General features: G+C 62.0%; 1 protein-coding gene and 1 long non-coding RNA gene across 2 annotated transcripts; one reads left to right on the top strand and one right to left on the bottom strand.

Moving 5' to 3' along the window:
• Positions 1–4504: 4504 nt before the first annotated feature.
• LBX1 (ladybird homeobox 1) lies at positions 4505–7090 on the bottom strand. Its single transcript, XM_004460049.3, has 2 exons — positions 6766–7090; positions 4505–6098 (listed from the first exon to the last, which is right to left on the bottom strand). The coding sequence occupies exons 1-2, from the start codon at positions 7088–7090 to the stop codon at positions 5575–5577; spliced, it is 849 nt and encodes a 282-aa protein (XP_004460106.1). The 3' UTR covers positions 4505–5574.
• A 315-nt stretch (positions 7091–7405) lies between these two features.
• LOC131278977 (uncharacterized) lies at positions 7406–16496 on the top strand. The gene is made up of 4 exons (XR_009186324.1): positions 7406–8090; positions 15329–15400; positions 15633–15791; positions 15907–16496. It is a non-coding gene; the product is annotated as an uncharacterized lncRNA (long non-coding RNA).
• The last annotated feature ends 280 nt before the right edge of the window (positions 16497–16776 follow it).

Here is a 16776-nt window from a genome sequence, read left to right on the forward strand (position 1 = left end):
TCAGTTCACACCAGCTCCCCGCACACATTCCACACCCCAGGGCACTGCTCACCCGCTGGTCACACCCACCCCAATGACAGCTTTACTCCTTTCCTCTCCATTGCCCAAACTTAGTCACACCTAGTTGCACACACTAGTTTGTGACGGACGCAGCAGCACACACCCCGTCACCCCCAGTTGCACACACTCCATTTCCATCAATCAGCTGCACATGCTCAGTCTCTCTCAACTGCACACACTTGCTGACACACTCAGGGGTGCACCCTTGATGGTGCTGACACAACTCGCCTGAACACACACCCTCAGCCCCCAGGTGTCTCCCAGGACCGGCTACTGTCGAGAGGAGAGAGGGTGACTTGCTGCTGGCAGGCCTGGATCTGGAGAGTACAGAGGTGGGGTGCCAGGGAAACTCAAGGGAATTCCCCTCCCTCCAGGGTATAGTCTCTCCCCCCTCACACTTACACGCCTGGCTTGGGAACACCCACCTTCCTGTGCTCCAGCCCCAGCAGCTTGACCAGGCAATGGAGGAGCCTGCTTGGGGAGGCATGGCCTGTGGACACACTCAGGGCTCAGGCCTGCTAACTTCTGCCAGACTTCCACCCTGCGCTTGCAGCCTAGGGATGCACCCATTCCCCACAAGCCCAGCCATCTCCCTTGAGTGCACCCACAGTTCCAGTCGCCAAACGCCCACCTGCCAGCCTCCTGCTGCTAGCCCCAGGAGTCACGCCATTCAGGTCCCACCTCCCTCCCCCCATGTGCCTTGAAGCTGTGACTCTGCCCACCCCTGGTCCCTTATTTAGCAGCTCCCGCTACACCCCCAGGGTTCCCTTATGTCCCTTACCAGGTGTTTGAGGGCATCTGCATTCTGAAAGAAATCCTCTTTCTGGTCCCCCAAAAGAGGGCTTGGTCGTTGAGGGTGGGAGCAAAGCCCCCCCCCCCGGGGGGGGCGCCCTGGTTCGGGGGCTGCGGCCCCACAGGACAGGGTGGGTAGACTACGCTGGACCTGGCGACTCAAAAGGGTGGGTAGGAGTGGGTCCCCGGGGCGACGGGCAGGGGCGGAGGGGAGGCGCGCGGCCCCAGCCCGTCCCTTTCAGGGGGGACTCATGCATCAAACTTCAATTTTCCGGACGATTGAATTAGTGATTTTTTTCCTCCTGAACTAAAATACACTTAAGTCTTTGGGATTAATTACCACGTTCTGGTCCCTCAGACTGGAGTATTACTTATCCGAGCCGCGTCTGACACCGGCCGACACCTCGTAAAATAAGGAACTGCGCCTCGCGGCCTCGCCCGGCGCCGCTCGCGGGGCCTCCCGGACAGGGACGACAGACCCGGAAGGCCGAGCCGGGTGGCGCGGTGGGCCCGGCCTGTCCTCGACCCGCGAGGTCTCCCGACCCGCAGCGCTGAAGCTGCCCACACCCGGGACTCGGCCACCCGGACCGAAGCCCCGGGCGCGGGGAGGAAGGAAGGGACAAAGCCGGGTCGCCTCCCTGGGACTGCCGGGAGCCGCACGCGGGACCACCGGGAGGCAGGAGTCCTGGCGACACAGGACGGCCACGGCCCCAGGCCGCCCAGGGGCTTCGCAAGCCTTAACGAACCTCGCCCCGAGAACGGGCCCAGGGCGCACAGCCCCTCATGCGACCCACGCCGCGTTCACCCGCACATACACCCTCCCGGCTGCCGCCGAGCGCACCTTTGCGGCGCAGAGCGCACGCAACCGCGACCCTCGACAGCCCCGGCAGGTGTCGGCTGAAAGGTCCAGAGCCAGTACTCAAGGACTGCGGGCCTCTCGGGTCGCAGGTCCCGCGGCGACACCCAGGCGCCGCCAAGGCCAGCCTAGCGCCCCGGCGCGCGCGGGCAGTAGCCCTCCGCAGAGCTGCGGGAGCCGAGCCGCGGCCTCCCCGGACCCCGGCGCGCTCCCCGCCTCCCGCCCAGCCCCTCGGCCCTGACCCCCCGCCGCCCACCTCCCCGCCGCCCCCCTGCGCCTAAGGCCTGGAGGCGAGCCCCGAAGCGCGGCGCTCCGAGGGGCCGCGACAGTCATCCACGCTGTCCTCGGGGCTCGGGAAATCCCCCTGCAGCCTGGCCGGGGGATCGAAACCAGCAGAACCCGGGAAACCCCGGGGCCGCCCGGACTGTGCGCGACCAAGAACGCGGCGCTCTCTCGGGGCCCGGCGACTCGCGCTCAGCCCCGCGGACGCCTCGCGCCCCCTTCCCTCCGTCGACTGTCCTGTCCTTCCTTCCTGGCCTGTGGAAAAACGAATTCTTCCCGTCTCTCAAGGTCCGGATCCAGGGCCCCCTCCTCCGTGAAGCCCCCACTACCCGGGAGCCCAGACGCCCTCTCTCCGCGTTCTGCACCAGGCGCACCCCCGCCCCTCGGCCTCGACCCCCTGTCAGCTCCGGGGGGGTGGCGGCTCTGGCTCACTAGACTGGGAGCTCCTTGAGGGCAGGAACCGGATCCGATTCGTTTCAGTTTCCCCAGCTCCCAGGGCGGCCTGGCGCAGAGAGGGCGCACAATAAACCTTTTCAGATTTCCACTGAGTTTCCCTTTATTTTATTAATCCTTTCCCTCCCGTCTTTCCTTCTTTCTTTTCGTCTTTACTTCCTCCCTCGTTATTTTTTATTTCTTGGTTATATTCAATTGTCATGTTTTTCAGGCTCATTAAATCCATTTAGAGACAAAAGAATAAAAGGCAGAAGGGGAAGGGAGGGGGAGGAGAGAGGGGGAGGGGTGAGGAGGGGGAGGCCGGAGAAGCAAACAAATAACCCGCTTTAACTAGACGGGCGGATAAATGGCCCGGTTTCTCCTCGGCCCCGATGCGCCTGCTTAGCTGCGCGCCCCGCGGGCGCCGCAGCTCGGGTGGGCTTAGCCCCGGGGCCGCCGCCCCTAGTCCGAAGGGACCCAGCAGGGCCCGGCCCCCGGGCGGCGAAGCAGGGAGCGGCCGTGGGTGCCAGGGCCGCTTCATTGGGATTCATGGGCGTGTTGGGCGGGCGGCGCGGGGCTCCGGGTGCTGGGCGGGGGCGGGGGGGCGCGTTGCGCGCGGCGGGCGCAGATGCCCGGGTGACCGCCGCGCCGCGGTCCCTGCGCCGCCTTTGTGCTGGGGAGGCGCGCGCGGGGACCTAATCCATCAAATTGTCTACAAATTGTGAAGAAAATTCAAAAACCATATGGTCGCCAGCGCTGGCGCGCTCTGGGCTGCGGAGGGCCGCGGCCGCGCCCGCACCCGGAGCCGCGGGGGGCTGGGCCCGGCTATTGTCGCCTGTCAGCGGCCGCCCGGGCCCATTCGTCCCGGCCTTCATGGTCCGCGCTCCGAATTACAGACCCATCCATCCTGAGAGAGGGCGATTTATGCCGCCCGGGAGGAACGGGCCGCAAGCCCGCGCGGCTGCCCGGCCATCACCTTCTCTCCCTCTCTTCTCTCCCCTCTACCCATCCTCTTTCTCTTTCTCTATCTCCCCCGTCTTTCTCTCTCTCTCTGTCTCTCTTCGTAGCTTTTCCTCTTTCTCTCTCCCTCCTCGGTCTTTCTCTGTCCTCCCCGCGTTCTTTCTGCGTTTGCGCTCCCTTTTTCTGTTTCTCTCTTAGTTTCCTCCCGGACACGCAGGGTTCTGACACAGGCCCCGGGGGCCCCATCGCCTGCCCGAGACCAGATGCGCGTTTCTCACATCAATTTTGCAGAGAAAGAGAGCCGAGCGGCCCGGAGGCGGGACCCCACTCTGGTGACAGCGGCCACTCGCCAGCCCAACAATAACAAAAGCTGGGATAGAAACTTGCACTGTTCGGGAAAGTGAAAGCGGCTTGCGCCAGACTTCCAGCCGCCCCCGGGCCGGCCACCGGCCTCAGGGAGCCCCTGCGAGGTTCATGTCTCTGCCTCCAGCCGAGTTCGGGGCCCAGAATTTGTGACTGTCACCAGAAATTCACCCCAACTCTGACTTTCCGGGCTCACATCTCCCGGGCCGCAGGCGCAATTTGGCCTTGCCTTGGTGCCTTTGGCCGCATTTCCCGTCCAAAGGGGAGGCCCTAGGGTTGAAACAGAAACTTGGGAGCCCCCAAATTCTACCAGCTGTGGAACTGACTGATCCCGGCCCTTCGCCCGTCCGCGGGGGGCTTAACCTGTGCGGCGGGGAGCGCAGGGGTAATGCCTGAAGGTGGGCAGTGGGGAGCAGGAGCCAGCTGGGAAGTCCCTCTCTCCATACCTTTGCCCCAAAAATTAATTTTGCACCCGTGACCCCCGGCACACACATGCATTTTCTCCCAGCGTTGCAAGCCTCTCTTTTTACCCCGACCTGGCGAAGCCCGTTTCTTTCCCCCATTTACTGGCTGCCGAGAGTTTATGAGCAAGAACTGCTTGCTCCCACTGCTTCCCCTCACCCCTCACTCTGATGCCTGCCCTGAGACTCCTGCAAGTCTCCCAGGCCCTAGCTGCCCGGCGACCAGCAGTGGCAAGTAACAGAGCCTGCCGCGGCAGCCGCGAGTCGGGCCCACTTACTCAGACACGGTCACCGCCAGTTCTAGTAAAATGGCAAAGACTTTATTTATCGGAGAAAGAGGCCTTGGGTACAGTCCAGGGAGAAGAGGACAGGGCAGGAGCAGGGAAGGAGAACGCGGGCCCACCCCCAGCGGGGCCCCCTGCCCTGGCCAAGAAGGGCTCTGCGGTGCCGGGCCTGGGAGACGCGGAGTCAGAGCCCAGAGCTACGGAGGAGCTGGGGTGGGGGCTTGGGCCGGCCTCCTCTCTGTCTCTGTCACATGCAAAAAAATTCTAAAAAGAGTAAAAAATAATTCTAGGGCTTTGGGTTCCTTTTTCGTTGGTTGGTTGGATTCCCCCTCCCACCCGCTTTGTCCCCAAGAGCCGGACCCCAGCAGTCAGTCCCAGGAAACCGTGAAGGGGGGACCGTAAAGGTAGCATCTTGGGAGGCAGAATGGCATCGAAAACAGACTTCTCTCATGTGAGGAGGATAAGATCGATTTGGAACTTGGCGGTTAGGACCCGGCTGCCCCCCCTCGCCCCCTTCCCACGCGGGGGAAAAAAATGCAGAAGGAAATAAAAGAAGTCAACTGCGATGGGCCTGGGCCGAGGGAGGCGAGGAGGGAGCGAGCGGGTGCATTCACCACATGCAGAGAAAAATCAAAACCGCCGGGGCCGCCCCCTCCTCCAGGCCGCAGGGCTGGTGTTTGCTGCCCTCCATCCTGCTCACCCTCAGCCAACCCGGCAGCCCGAGAGCTTTGAGAACATCGAGATCGCCGAGATTTTGAAAAAATAAGAGAGAGAAAGAAAAATCCTGCTGCCGTGGGAGACCCCGCCATCCAGGTTTAACTATTTATACAGAGGCCAGACTGCATCGCCCCGCGAGGGCTCGCCGGACAGCGCAGGCCGAGCGCGGCTGCCGGCCCGGCCGGCCCGCCCCGGTTTATTGCTTCGAGAGAGAAGAGGAGGCTGCCGGGAGCCGAGGCCGGCCGGGGACGGGGGAGGAGGTGGGAGTGGCAGAGGGGGGTCCCAGCTCCCCTCGGCGGTCGGGTCCCGGGGGCGGCGGGCGAGCGGGCGCGAGCGGCCCGGGGCGGCGGCGGATCCCGGGCGTCGCTCAGTCGTCCACGTCGATCTCTTCGTCTTCCTCGTCCTCCGAACAGTCCTGGCTGCTGGCCGGCTGGTCCGTGAGCGGAGAGGCGGGCGAGAGCTGCAGGGGCCCGGCGCCCGGGGCCTGCGGGGCGCCTGGGGGGAGCGCCGGGGAGCCGGGCCTCGACTTGGCCCTGCCGCAGCCGCCGCCGCCGCCGCCGCCCGCGGCCTCCGAGTTCTGCTCGAGTTCGGCCAGCGCCACGATGTCCATCTGCCCGCTGGGGCCCAGTTTCTTGGCGGACTCCACGTCGGCCTTCATCTCCTCCAGGTCCCGCTTGAGCTTGGCGCGCCGGTTCTGGAACCAGGTGATGACCTGGGCGTTGGTGAGGCCCAGCTGCTGAGCGATTTGGTCGCGGTCCGCAGGGGACAGGTACTTCTGGTAGAGGAAGCGCTTCTCCAACTCGTAGATCTGGTGGTTGGTGAAGGCCGTACGCGACTTCCGCCGCTTCTTGGGGGTCTGCCGCTGCCCAAAGATGGTCATTCCGTCGCGGCCTACGAGGAAACCACAGTCTAGACTCGTGCGGGGCGAGAAGACACCACCCAGGCTCTCGCCCTCCTAGCCCCCAAACGCACAGGTTGGCGGCCCGCGCCCTGCCGCTCTTCCTTCTCGGCTTTGTTTTGGCCCCCGGAACTGGGGCAAGCCTCCGCTATGGCAAAGTCTCCTTCTCCCAGCCTCAGGTCTACCGGAAGACCCGAAGAAAAATTGTTTTGGTCTCTGCCCCCCACCTAAGAGTTGGTTTGAAAGACTGGGGAGCTGGAGGTAGCCAGACCCGGACCCTGGCTGTAGTGTCAATGCTAGTTCTTACCAGTCACCCCGACTCTAACCCTACCCACAGGGTCCCAGCAAAAGGCTCTTGAGCCTCCACCCCTGGGAGCAGGGCTGGGAGTGCCCAGGTCCCTGGGAACAGGAGGGAGCTGGGCAGAACAGGCAGAATGCTGAAAGAGCTTGGGTTCCTGCCACCCCTCTCAGGTCACCCCTACTCTTGCCTACCCAAGGTCCCTAGGAAATAGGGTTTGGGTCCTCTCTCACTCATTCCCACTCCCAGCGGCAGCAGCTCGTGCTGGAGGGCCCTGGAAGCCAGCGGGGGAGAAGGTGGCAGGGGCACAGGGCGTGGGGCACCCGGAGCTGGGCGCAGGGGACCCGAGCGGCGGCGCCTACCTTCAGCTGCTTGCAGGACGCTGACCTCCAGCCCCTTAAAGGTCTTGCTGGCGAGCTCCTCCAGAGCGCACAGCGGCGAGGTCTGCGAGAGCAGCGCGCGGCCCGCCAGGGGCAAGCCGCCCGGCGCGTGCTTGTCCGCGGCGGCCAGCAGGTGCGCCGCCCCGCACAGCGAGTAACTTCGCCGCACAGACGGCTTGTTGAGGATGTCCTCGATGCTGAACGGCGTCAGGGGCTTGTTGGAGTTGGCGGGCGGCGGCAGGTGGTCCAGCGGGCTGCGCCGCCGCTCCTCCCCCGGCGCCGCCTTGCCGTCCTCCTTGGAAGTCATCTCGGCCTCGTACGGGGGCCCGGCCGGGGCGGCTCGGGCCGCGGGGACCCAGCCCGCGGGCAGCTCGGGAGCCGGGCGACGGCGCGCGGACAGGAGGCCGCGCCGGGCAGGGCGCGGGCAGGGCGCGGGGCAGCTTAACACCGCGGCTGAGGCGGGCAGAGCCGCGCGGGGCCCCGGGAGGAGGGCGCTGACGCGGGCGCCGCCGCCGCGGCTTCCAGCAATCCGGGGCCGGAGCCGGGGCGCGCCGCGCGGGGCTCCAGTTTCGCCAGCCCCGGTGCTATTTAAAGGTGTCAGGTGGCTCCGCGGCGGCTCCTGGCCCGGGTCCTGGCGGCGGCAGTTGGAAAAGCCGAGGCGAGGGCGCCGATCCCGGACTGCTAGGGGAGGCGGAGGGACGGGGCAATTGACTATTGCTAACAAGTTAGCCTTGATCGAGGAGTAATCAATTATCCGCAGTGGCACTTCTCTCTCTTCCTCCTTTCTCCCTATCTCTCTCCTCTTCTTTCTCTCTGTTCTCTCTCCTCTTCTCTCTTGCGCTCTCTCCCTCTCTCTCCCTCCCTCTCTGTCTTCTCTCTCCTCTGCTCCCCCCGTCTCTCTCCTTCTCTCGCTCTCCCTCGCCCTCTTTCACTCTCTGTCTGTCCAATGCAGGCGGCTCTAAGTTGGGAAGCTCATTAATTAGCGGGCCGGGGGTAGGAGGAGCCGGCTGGAATTAGCCTGCCTAATGCGCCTGTCAGTCCGGGCGCGGCGCGGTGCTCGGCCCGAGCTGTTTGTAAATTACATTAGCGGCGCCTTTATTGCACCCGAACCTCCGGCGACTGAAAAGCCACCGCCCCCACCCCAAACTGCGAGCCGCGCGCCCCGATCATCCGCCTCCCACCGGCGTGACTGCGATGGCAGCGCCGGCCTGGAAGTCTCCCGGCTCTTGGACCCGGGATCTGAAGCCCGAGAAGGGCGGCGAGAAGAAGCCCAGCCGCGGAGGCGACGCGGCGGCAGCGCGGGCCAGGTAAGACCAGGAGCCGGGGTGGGCCCCGCCAGGGCCCGGTGCAGACTTTGCCGCGCTCTCAAGGACCCAGCGCCCTTCCCTTGGACCCTCTTCACGGGCCCTGGACTCTGGGCCTGGGAAAGCGAGAAAGCTGTAGCCGCCGGGCTGGCCCGCGGGAGGTCCGAGCCGGCTCCGCCGCCCTGGGTGGGACCACTCAGGACGCGGGGACCCCAAGGGCTGGGAGAGGGGGCCAGTGGAGAGGTTCAGCCTTCGCCACGGCGGGAGGCGGAGGGGGAAGTTGCTGGGCCTCTGAGCGCCTCTTTTCCCGGCCTGAGCCCGAAGCGGCCGCCCTACCTCCTCCCGCAACAGCGCGCACTCTGTGCTCCCGCCGCGGCTGTCGGGGCCGGCCGGGGCCGCCGTCCGCCCGAGCCCTGGCGTCCGACGGGCAGCCCGGCCGGGCGCCGGGGCTAACGGGGCCGACTCGGGGCCTCCCCGCTCCGCTCCGCCGGGGCCGGGCCGGGGCCCCGCTGCCGGCCCCGCCCAGCCCAGCGCCGGGCTCGAGTGCACCGCCCGGCCGGCCGACTCCAGCTGTTCCGGATGCGGGGCGGGGGCCCGGAAGGGTCGGCCCCGGCTGGGGCAGAGCTCTCCGGAACAGCGAGAGTCAGGCCGCGGACTGGGAACCCTACCGCCGGGACCCTGCGTGGATCAGGCTTGCATTTCGAGTGCATCGGTATTTGAGGGTGCTTATGCTTTTGGATATGTTTTTGTGTGTGCTGTGGTTCTCCATGTGTACATTCATGTAAACGTATGTGAGCCTGCGGGGTTTTCTGCCTGTTTGAACACCTACCTGTGTCTTTTCTTTCTCCGAGGCATCCCTGTGTGCTGAGCTCTCCTGGCCCTCTTTTATCTTTTTTCCAGGATCTGGTTTGGTTTTTGTTGGGGGGCTGCTGGCTCTGCCCGTCTAATTTTCCATGTCTCCTTGGAGAAAGGAGGGGAGGAGGAGGTGGCTGGAGTCAAGAGAGGAAAAGTTGCTCCCCACACAGAGCCCCCGCCCCCTGTCTGAGCAGCCCCGGCCTTTTCCCTGGCTTTGTTTGTAAACTCAGGAGAGGGGAGCGCTCTTGGACAGCCTGCGTGAACCAGAGACGGGCTGAGAGCTGCCCGCCGGGATGGCCCGGGGCCTAGCCCAGAGACTGGTATGGAAAGAATAAAACCTTTAGGTCTTCAGGTTCCCCATTCCCACTGCAGGGCGGGAAGGGAAGCCGAACTGGCCTGTAGGACAGGGGAGAGAGCTTCTCTCCCTTGGTGCCTTCAGCATAGGGGCCTCTGTGCCTGGGGGATCATTTTCTTTATCTTTACATTTAGTTATTTGTTTGAAATCAAGGCTCCTTGCTCCTTGAGTAAAAGGGACCATGTGGGGAGAAAGGATTCTTGTTTGGGGACGCCAGCACTGGTCCCAGGCCTGCTCAGAAGTGTTGGGAAGGAAAAAGAAGAAAAAAAAGACAAAATTTTAAGAGAAAAGAAAAGAAAAAGAAGTGTTGGGAAGAACTCCCTACCCCCTCCCCACCTTTGCCCTGCTCTTGGGGATGGGGGGGGGGGTGTGTGGGCATCACACCGGGTGCTCAGGCACAGGAATAGTGAGGATGGGCAATCTTAGTTTCCTCAGAGCCACAAATCCCTCTCTGAGCCCTCCACACTGCCCTGGGGGCCACAGGGTGATGCTGGGCCCCACAATGGTGGCATGGGGTCCAGAGACCCATGGAGACAGACCCAAGGGAGGGGGGCCGGCTGGCCCCTGCAGTGTGGCAGCTCTGGCACCCCGGAGGGGTCTGCCCTCGCCCTCACTCCTGCCCTCAGGATCCCAGCCTCAGCCTCTGGACCCTGCCCTCGCCTACCATACCCCCCGCCCCCCCATTCCAGCACCTCAGACAAGCCACTCAGCCCCATGCTAGCAGCAGAGACTCCTCCAGATCAGGGAACAGGGACTCTTGGGTCCCGATCTTCGGAGAGAGAGAGGGGGGCCCCCTTCCACCCACCCACACTCGCCTGTGGGCACTCTACTCTTCACAGATCGGACATTAAGGACAAACCAAGGCCCTGCTGTGGCCCATCCCCGTAGCCCCTCAGGGTTACAAGGCTTCCAGGAAGGCGAGAAATGTGGATTTGGGGAGCCAACGGATGGGAGCATAGAATTCCTCCACTGGGGCCCTTTCCGCCCAGACCTTTAGACTCCGGCCACATTGTGTCAAAGTGGAGAGGAGAGTCCACAGTCCTGTGCGGTTTGCCTTTCGCTTTCACTCACCCTCGCCAAGCCTTCTTTTCCCTGCTGCCCAATATCGCGGCTTTGCTGTTTGGGCAGAATTGCCTTCTCTCGGCCAAACCCGCTCCAGCGCACTGCACTGCTGGGGACTCAAGGAGCACGTGGCGCCACCCGCCGTCTTGTTGTTTTGGGTTCGGAACAGCATCTTAGATCTCCCCGCCCAGGTTGGCTTAGAAACCAGCCCAAATCACCCATCGACCTTTCCCCAAATCCACGGTTTTTACCCCACACATCCCCGTTGACCCATAGCTTGTATCTTCTAGATTCCTAGCTCCCCAACCCACCCCCACATGCAGAGCAAGGAGCTGTATTTTGGGTTTGCGGTCCGATCCCCTCCGCCCCCCCCCCCCACGTCAGATTGTGAGATTCTTGAAGGCGGGGACCTCTATCTAGGGATTCTCTCCTCCCCGGACCTGTGCAGGCTGGGGCACCCGGCTCCTTCCGCCTGCTGGTTGAATGTTTCCATGGAGCCTTTGGGGTATAAACGATTTTATAATGCTGAAGGGCACGGCTGAAGCCTGGACTGTCCCTCCTCAAAGAAGGAGTTTTGGAGCTTTCGAGAACCCAAAAGGGGAGGGACTCAGAGTCAGAGGGGCAGGGGTTGGTGGGAAGGAACCCTGTCCATGGCTGTGGGGCTCCAACCTCCTCGCCTCACCTGCCCCTGAGGAACTGCGGTCCCTCCACCCTCAGTCAGCTGGGGGGCATCGTCTCCCCTTGAGCTGAAATGGCTGGTACCTGGAGTCTGCTCTGCAGGGAGAATGCCTGACTTCAAAGCCCCAGGTCTACACTGGAGTCTGACTCCAGAATTTCTGTGTGTTGCCTACACTGATGGGATCCAGGCTTATTCTGTCGCCAAAGGAAGGGAAAGAGATTATGCTGCCCCAAATCCGCTTTCCTCCCAATTTAGGGACTATTCCAGACACGGAGGAAAAAAAGTGCATTACATGACTTGCCAGGATGAGGGGACCCTGTAGACCCAAACAAAACGAGTTATTCCTTAGCCCAGAAGAATAAGTCCCACAAACCCTCAAGGCTCCATCGGCTTCCATCGGGGTTGTTTTGGTGGCTCCATTTATTTCCAGATGAGGAGGGTAAAAGCCCAGGATGACTCTCAGGCCAGAGCTTCCCTCAGAGCAAGGGTCTAACACTGCTTGTAACGAGTTAATTTTCCGACAACTGTAAGATTGGATTGCTTTGTCCCCCTAGGACCTGGTGCTCTGACACTCCGTGTGGAATTCGGAGTGTTTCTTCTGTGATCGGGATGTAGACTCAGCTATAGACAGCTTCCTGCCGCCCTGACTGAGTGAGGACTGTGGACTACCCACTGGATTTTACATTCTGCCCTGGGCCACTGTCTGTAGTAATGACAACAGCCATGACAATAAATACCATAAGCCCTTGCCATGTGCTTGGCTCCAGGCTAAGAGTTTCAGCGCCATTTTTTCCTTTATTATTCACCACTTAGTGGAGGTAGCTACTGCTATTACCTGTTACCCAAAGTTTACATGTAAGGAAAATGAGGCACAGAGAGGTTAAGTAACTTGTCCAAAGCCACGCAGCCTGTTTTGGAATAGTCGGGATTTGAAGACTGGTCTTTCTGACTCAAGTCTGTGCTCTTAATCCCTAAGCCTTGGAGTTCTTAACTGGGAGCCCCCAAGGGTTCTTTAAATGGGCTTGAGGGGGCTCTGTAGACCCAAGAAATTGTATGTAAAATTGTGTGTGTGAGCCTAGGTGACAAGTTTTTCTGGGGGCAATATTACATAATTCACTGGCTTCTCGAAGGGGTTGGAGAGCCAGAAAAAGGTGAAGGCCAGAAGCAGACCCATGGGGAAGGGGGCGGGAAGCTTCCTCCCTACAGGCCGAGGGAGCAGGGAGGCAGCTACTCCAAAGCTCATGCTGGACTCCAAGTCTGCTCCTGGATCTGCCCTGCTTTCCCCGCCAGGCCCAGCTTGCAGGACCTCTGCTGGCAAGGAGCAATGGGGCGGGGGCTGTAGCCAGCACACCCTTTGGAGAGCAAGCCCTCCTGCTTCTCCCCTCTACATTTCTTTTGTGAACTGCACCGATCCAGAGCCTTGTGGCAGGGAGGTCTGGCCAAATGGACCCACTTCTTCTTGGCATTTCAGCCTTGCATGGGGGATCTACTACTCCTTAGAAGAGTCGGGGTCATAGAGGGAGACCACAGAGTGATAGAGATGGAAGAGACTAGTTCCTGGAGGTGCTTGTGGCCCTGGGGGCTATAATCAGCAGCCTCCAGAACAGCCCTTTCATTTGATCCGAAGCTTCGCCTCCCTCATCCTGGGGCTGGAAAGGTCCCCTTTCGTCCCTTCCACTCCTTCCACTCCTGGCAACTCTTGCTCTGTCTTTAGTGCTTGGGTCCAAATTTACCTCCTTGGAGAAGGCTTCCCTGCTCTGTAAAGCTCCTCTGTGCGCCTCAGCATACCCATCTGGGGGTCTCTAACCCTGCCAGGGATGTGCTGGTTGGTTTGTCTGTCTGTTTGCCCTTCTACCTCTCTCTCCACCTGGCTGTGAATGTAGAGGCAACTGAATCTTCTCTCCATGCCTGTCAGTCTGACATACAGCAAGTGCTCCCTCAATATTCATTGAATGAATAAACTAAGTGAATAAATAAGAGACAAAGAGAGAGAGGAGCAGGGACTTCTCAGCCTGCGCCCCAGAGAGGAGGAAGGTGCGAGCGAGGGGCTGGTGCCTTTCCTCTGCCAGCTGTGTGCAGATGTGTGGGGAACCCCTGCTGCTCACGCTCCAAAACACACAGAAGGGCACAGAGACCTCATTCTTTAATGCTTTTCAGTTATGAGGGGAGGGGTGTTCCTGGGTTCTGGACACAGCTGTGGTGGGGCCTGATCCAGGGGTGGAGTTTGTTCTTCTTTTAAGGGGGTAGTGGTGGTGGTGAAGATCACGGGTAGGTTCAGAAGCAGAGAAGGACTGACAAGATGGGGAGTGATGGGGCAGCCAGGGGTGGCAGGGAAGGGACACCCTCTCCCAGTCACCCCTGTGCTGTGATAAAGGAACCAGAGGTGGGGGGGATGGGCTGACTCTCTTCTCAGTGGAGATGGCTGAGTTGAACGTCGACAAACCAGGAGCATTTGGATGGGTGCGGAAGCAAAGGCCATTCTCCAGGCAAGGGAAACGGCCAATCAGGAGGCCAGAATTGCCAGCCCAAATGGGGGGCCAGGGGGCCCCTATACCCCTCCCTCAGCGGCCTGGGCTTTGAGTTGCTGGGGGTGGGGGGTGAGAGCCTTGGTCACCCCCCAGCGGGCCTGCAGCAGCAGGGGGAGGCAGGGCCTGGTGGTTCCTGGGGTGGCTATGTGGGGCTGGGATGTTGGAGAGAGGCTGCCCCCAAGCCCCCTTGCCGTTCCGGGGCCAGCAGTGAAGGTACCGTTTTCCTAGGCGCTCCACGAGCCCCAAGAGCTGGCCCTCTCCCCTGGCGCCTCCAGCTCAGCCTGCCCGGTAGCTCCCGGGCCAGAGCAAAACCGCGAGCGGTGGTCGGCAGCTCTGTTCTCCCGAAATCTCACCGCCCGCGGGGGGACGGGCAGCGGCCACCGGGCAGCGGGGCCGGCGCCAGGGCAGGGGGCTAGATGGAGGGCCCCAGGAGGGAGGGGCGCGGAGGCGGAGGAGCGCGCCAGCCGGCTAGGCGAGCGCGGGAAAGGCCTGAGTCAGGCTCCTCGTAATAAACTGCGCGTGAATAATTCAGCAGCAGAGCGGGGGCTCATTGCATTAGCGCCGCCACCGCCCGTGTCGCCCCTCCGGTCCCTGTCGAAGGGAAGGGGCCACTAACGCGCTTGAGGAGGGCGGCGGCATGGCAGATCCCCTCCCGGTCTGTTTGCACGATCCTGGCCCTGCCGAATCCCGACAGCCTGCCGGATCCCGCATCCCCTCAGGTCCCACCAGCTAAATGGCCACCGTGCCCCAAGACCCCGGGCAAGAGTGGACAGGCGGCGGCACCGAGGCCGGAAGAGGGGGCGCGGGGTTTGACCTGCAGGGCGGCAGTGCCCACCCGCAGCGAGAACGTGCGCCGCGTGGCTCTGGGCAAAGCGGGAAAGGCAGGCTCGGACGTGCTCGGAGCCCAGATGCCCCGGGGCTGCTTCGTCCGGGCCGGGATTTTCCTCGCGATCTCCGCGAGGCGCCGGGGAAGCCGCAGGACCTTCCACGCGCTGCCCCCCCCCCCCCCGGCCCCCAGGCTCCCGGACCTCTGACCCGGTCTTTCTCGGACTGGTGGACCCAGTCCCGGCTGCGCCACAGCCGCTCATCAGCCCGGGCCCCTGCGCTCGCCCGGGCGCGGGACGCGAGACCCAAGCCGCGCCTGGCGGCGTCCGGGAGACCCGCCGAGTGTGTGGCGCCTGCAGCCTTGCGTCACTCGGGCTGAACCAGCGCCCCTGGGCTGTTTCCACTTCCTATAGATCCCTGGGTTCCGGATCTTAAGAGAGCGCACTCAAAATCCACCGGTGCCAAATTCTACCGCACCCCCCACGCCCTCTCGCTTCCACTAGGGCCACCCCACCCTCTCCCGCTGCCCCCGCCTTTCCCGCACGTGGTGACTCTCCGGCTGAGACCCCCGCACGGCCCCGCTGGTCCTGCCGGGCCGGCACAGACAAGGCCCCCAGCGCGTCCTGCGCAGCCGGATCCCCGAAACCGCGCTGGAGGCAGCGCCCGCCCTCCCAGCCCTCCCGCTCCGCGCTCCCCTTCCCCGCAGCCCTCTTTGGGAATTTTCGTCTTTCTGTTCTCTCTTCCTCTTCGTCTCCCCTCGGCCTCTACACATTTCATTCTCATTCATTTTTCTCCGGAGGAGTTTCCACTTGGTGATGTGCGGGAGGCCTGGGTTTCCTCTACTCGTCCTAAGTCCTCTACCCGGGTCTGGGTTCGCGGCCAAACCTCGGAGGGCTTCCGGGAGGCTGCGGCACAACCAGGTCCCGTGTCTTCACAGAGGCAGGTGAAGTGGGGTTCGTGGCACCTTGACCTCAGATGGCTCCACGGCCGACCGACTGTGTGTTCTTGGGTAAGTCTCTTAAGCTCTCTGAACCCTGACGGTGCAAAAGGCTGGAGGTTCAGGGAGGGTGAAGGGAAATCAAGTCTTTTTATTCGTTTGGGAAAGGGAGTTCGCTACCTTGGGACCTGAGAAGAAAGTGAAATTCGCCAGGATTCTAGGTTTAAAATAGCCACTTATTTTAAGGAGTATTTGGGGAGTGATTGGTAGCTCCTTTTCTTTTCTTTTTCTTTTTCTTTTTCAGCCAACAGGGTGCAGGCGTTAGAAATCTTCTCTTCAATCCTCATCTCATCTCCATTTTGCAGAAGAGGAAACTGAGGTTAAGATCATGTCACAGAAATCGACCCCAGATCCTGTTTGAGGGCGTTCCTGCGTTTAGGTCACACTCCCTTGCCTTGGACAGGTAAATTGAGCACTCGCAGAGCCAGCAGTGCCATACATGGGGAGAATTTGGCCAACTCACCAAGTGTTGCTTTATTCCCGCATTGGGAAAGCTTTGAAATTAACTTATTTTTCAGGTCAACGATTTTGGCGGTGCCCAGACAAAGATGGTAGTAAGACCCAAGGAGGGACTTCCAGCATGTTATGGGACAACCCCTGGGTTGGGGAGGTGAGGGCACTATTTTCTCAGGATCCCAGGGAGGCGGGAGCGACTGGGCCAAGGTAGACGCTACCTTTCCCGATCTTTCCTTCTTCAAGTCTGTCCATCCGCTCATGAGTCTGCCTGTCCTGTGGGGCCGACGTCCCTGGAGGTCCTGGACCGAGGGCGAGAAGGAGCACGGGAGAGCGGGTCTGGCCCAGACGACCCCCCCATATTCTTTCTCCCTCTCCCGGGGCCGCCTCTCTGAGGCTGGGGCGGCCTACCTGGAAGGTGGGACTGGTTGTGGGGAAGCTGGCCCCGGGGTCTGGGGCTCCCTTCTGGCGGGAAAAGGCTGAAGTTCCGCTCCCTGGCCGCGGGGTCGCCCAGTGGCAGCCCCGACAGGCCCCGCGTCCCGCGCCACAAGTCCCATTATATTGTATTTATGTTTCACTTTATTGGTTTTTTTCCCCTTATTATTGTCTCACTCTGGGGGAGGCAAAGAATATAATATATTCATCTTTATTATACCGAATCTGTGTGAAGCATTTAATAAAACGCTGTTTCCACACAGCCAGGGATGTTAGTGTGAGCTATTCTTAAATTAATGCTCCTGTACTGCGGGCTCCTGGGCCACCGCGCCTGCTGCTGGCAGGTCGGGGAAGTGCAGGTCTCGGCCCGCGCACCGGGCGCCCACCCTGCGGCCCCGCCGGCCCTCTGGTCTGCATGTCTCAGCTCCCACGCCCACCCTCGCGAGTTTCTCAGACAGCTCTCCCACCCCAGGCTAGGAAGGGGCTCGGAAAAGCCAGGT

This window comes from Dasypus novemcinctus, chromosome 6 (genome assembly GCF_030445035.2).
Source record: "Dasypus novemcinctus isolate mDasNov1 chromosome 6, mDasNov1.1.hap2, whole genome shotgun sequence".
Lineage (NCBI taxonomy): Eukaryota > Metazoa > Chordata > Mammalia > Cingulata > Dasypodidae > Dasypus > Dasypus novemcinctus.

What these genes read in the sequence shown, in the direction of transcription:
- LBX1 (XM_004460049.3), bottom strand. Translation starts at nt 7,090, where the DNA reads ATGACTTCCAAGGAGGACGGCAAGGCGGCGCCGGGGGAGGAGCGGCGG. An exon ending in CGTCCTGCAAGCAGCTGAAG is followed by an intron (nt 6,099 to 6,765) that starts GTAGGCGCCGCC and finishes GTTTCCTCGTAG; the next exon opens with GCCGCGACGGAATGACCATC.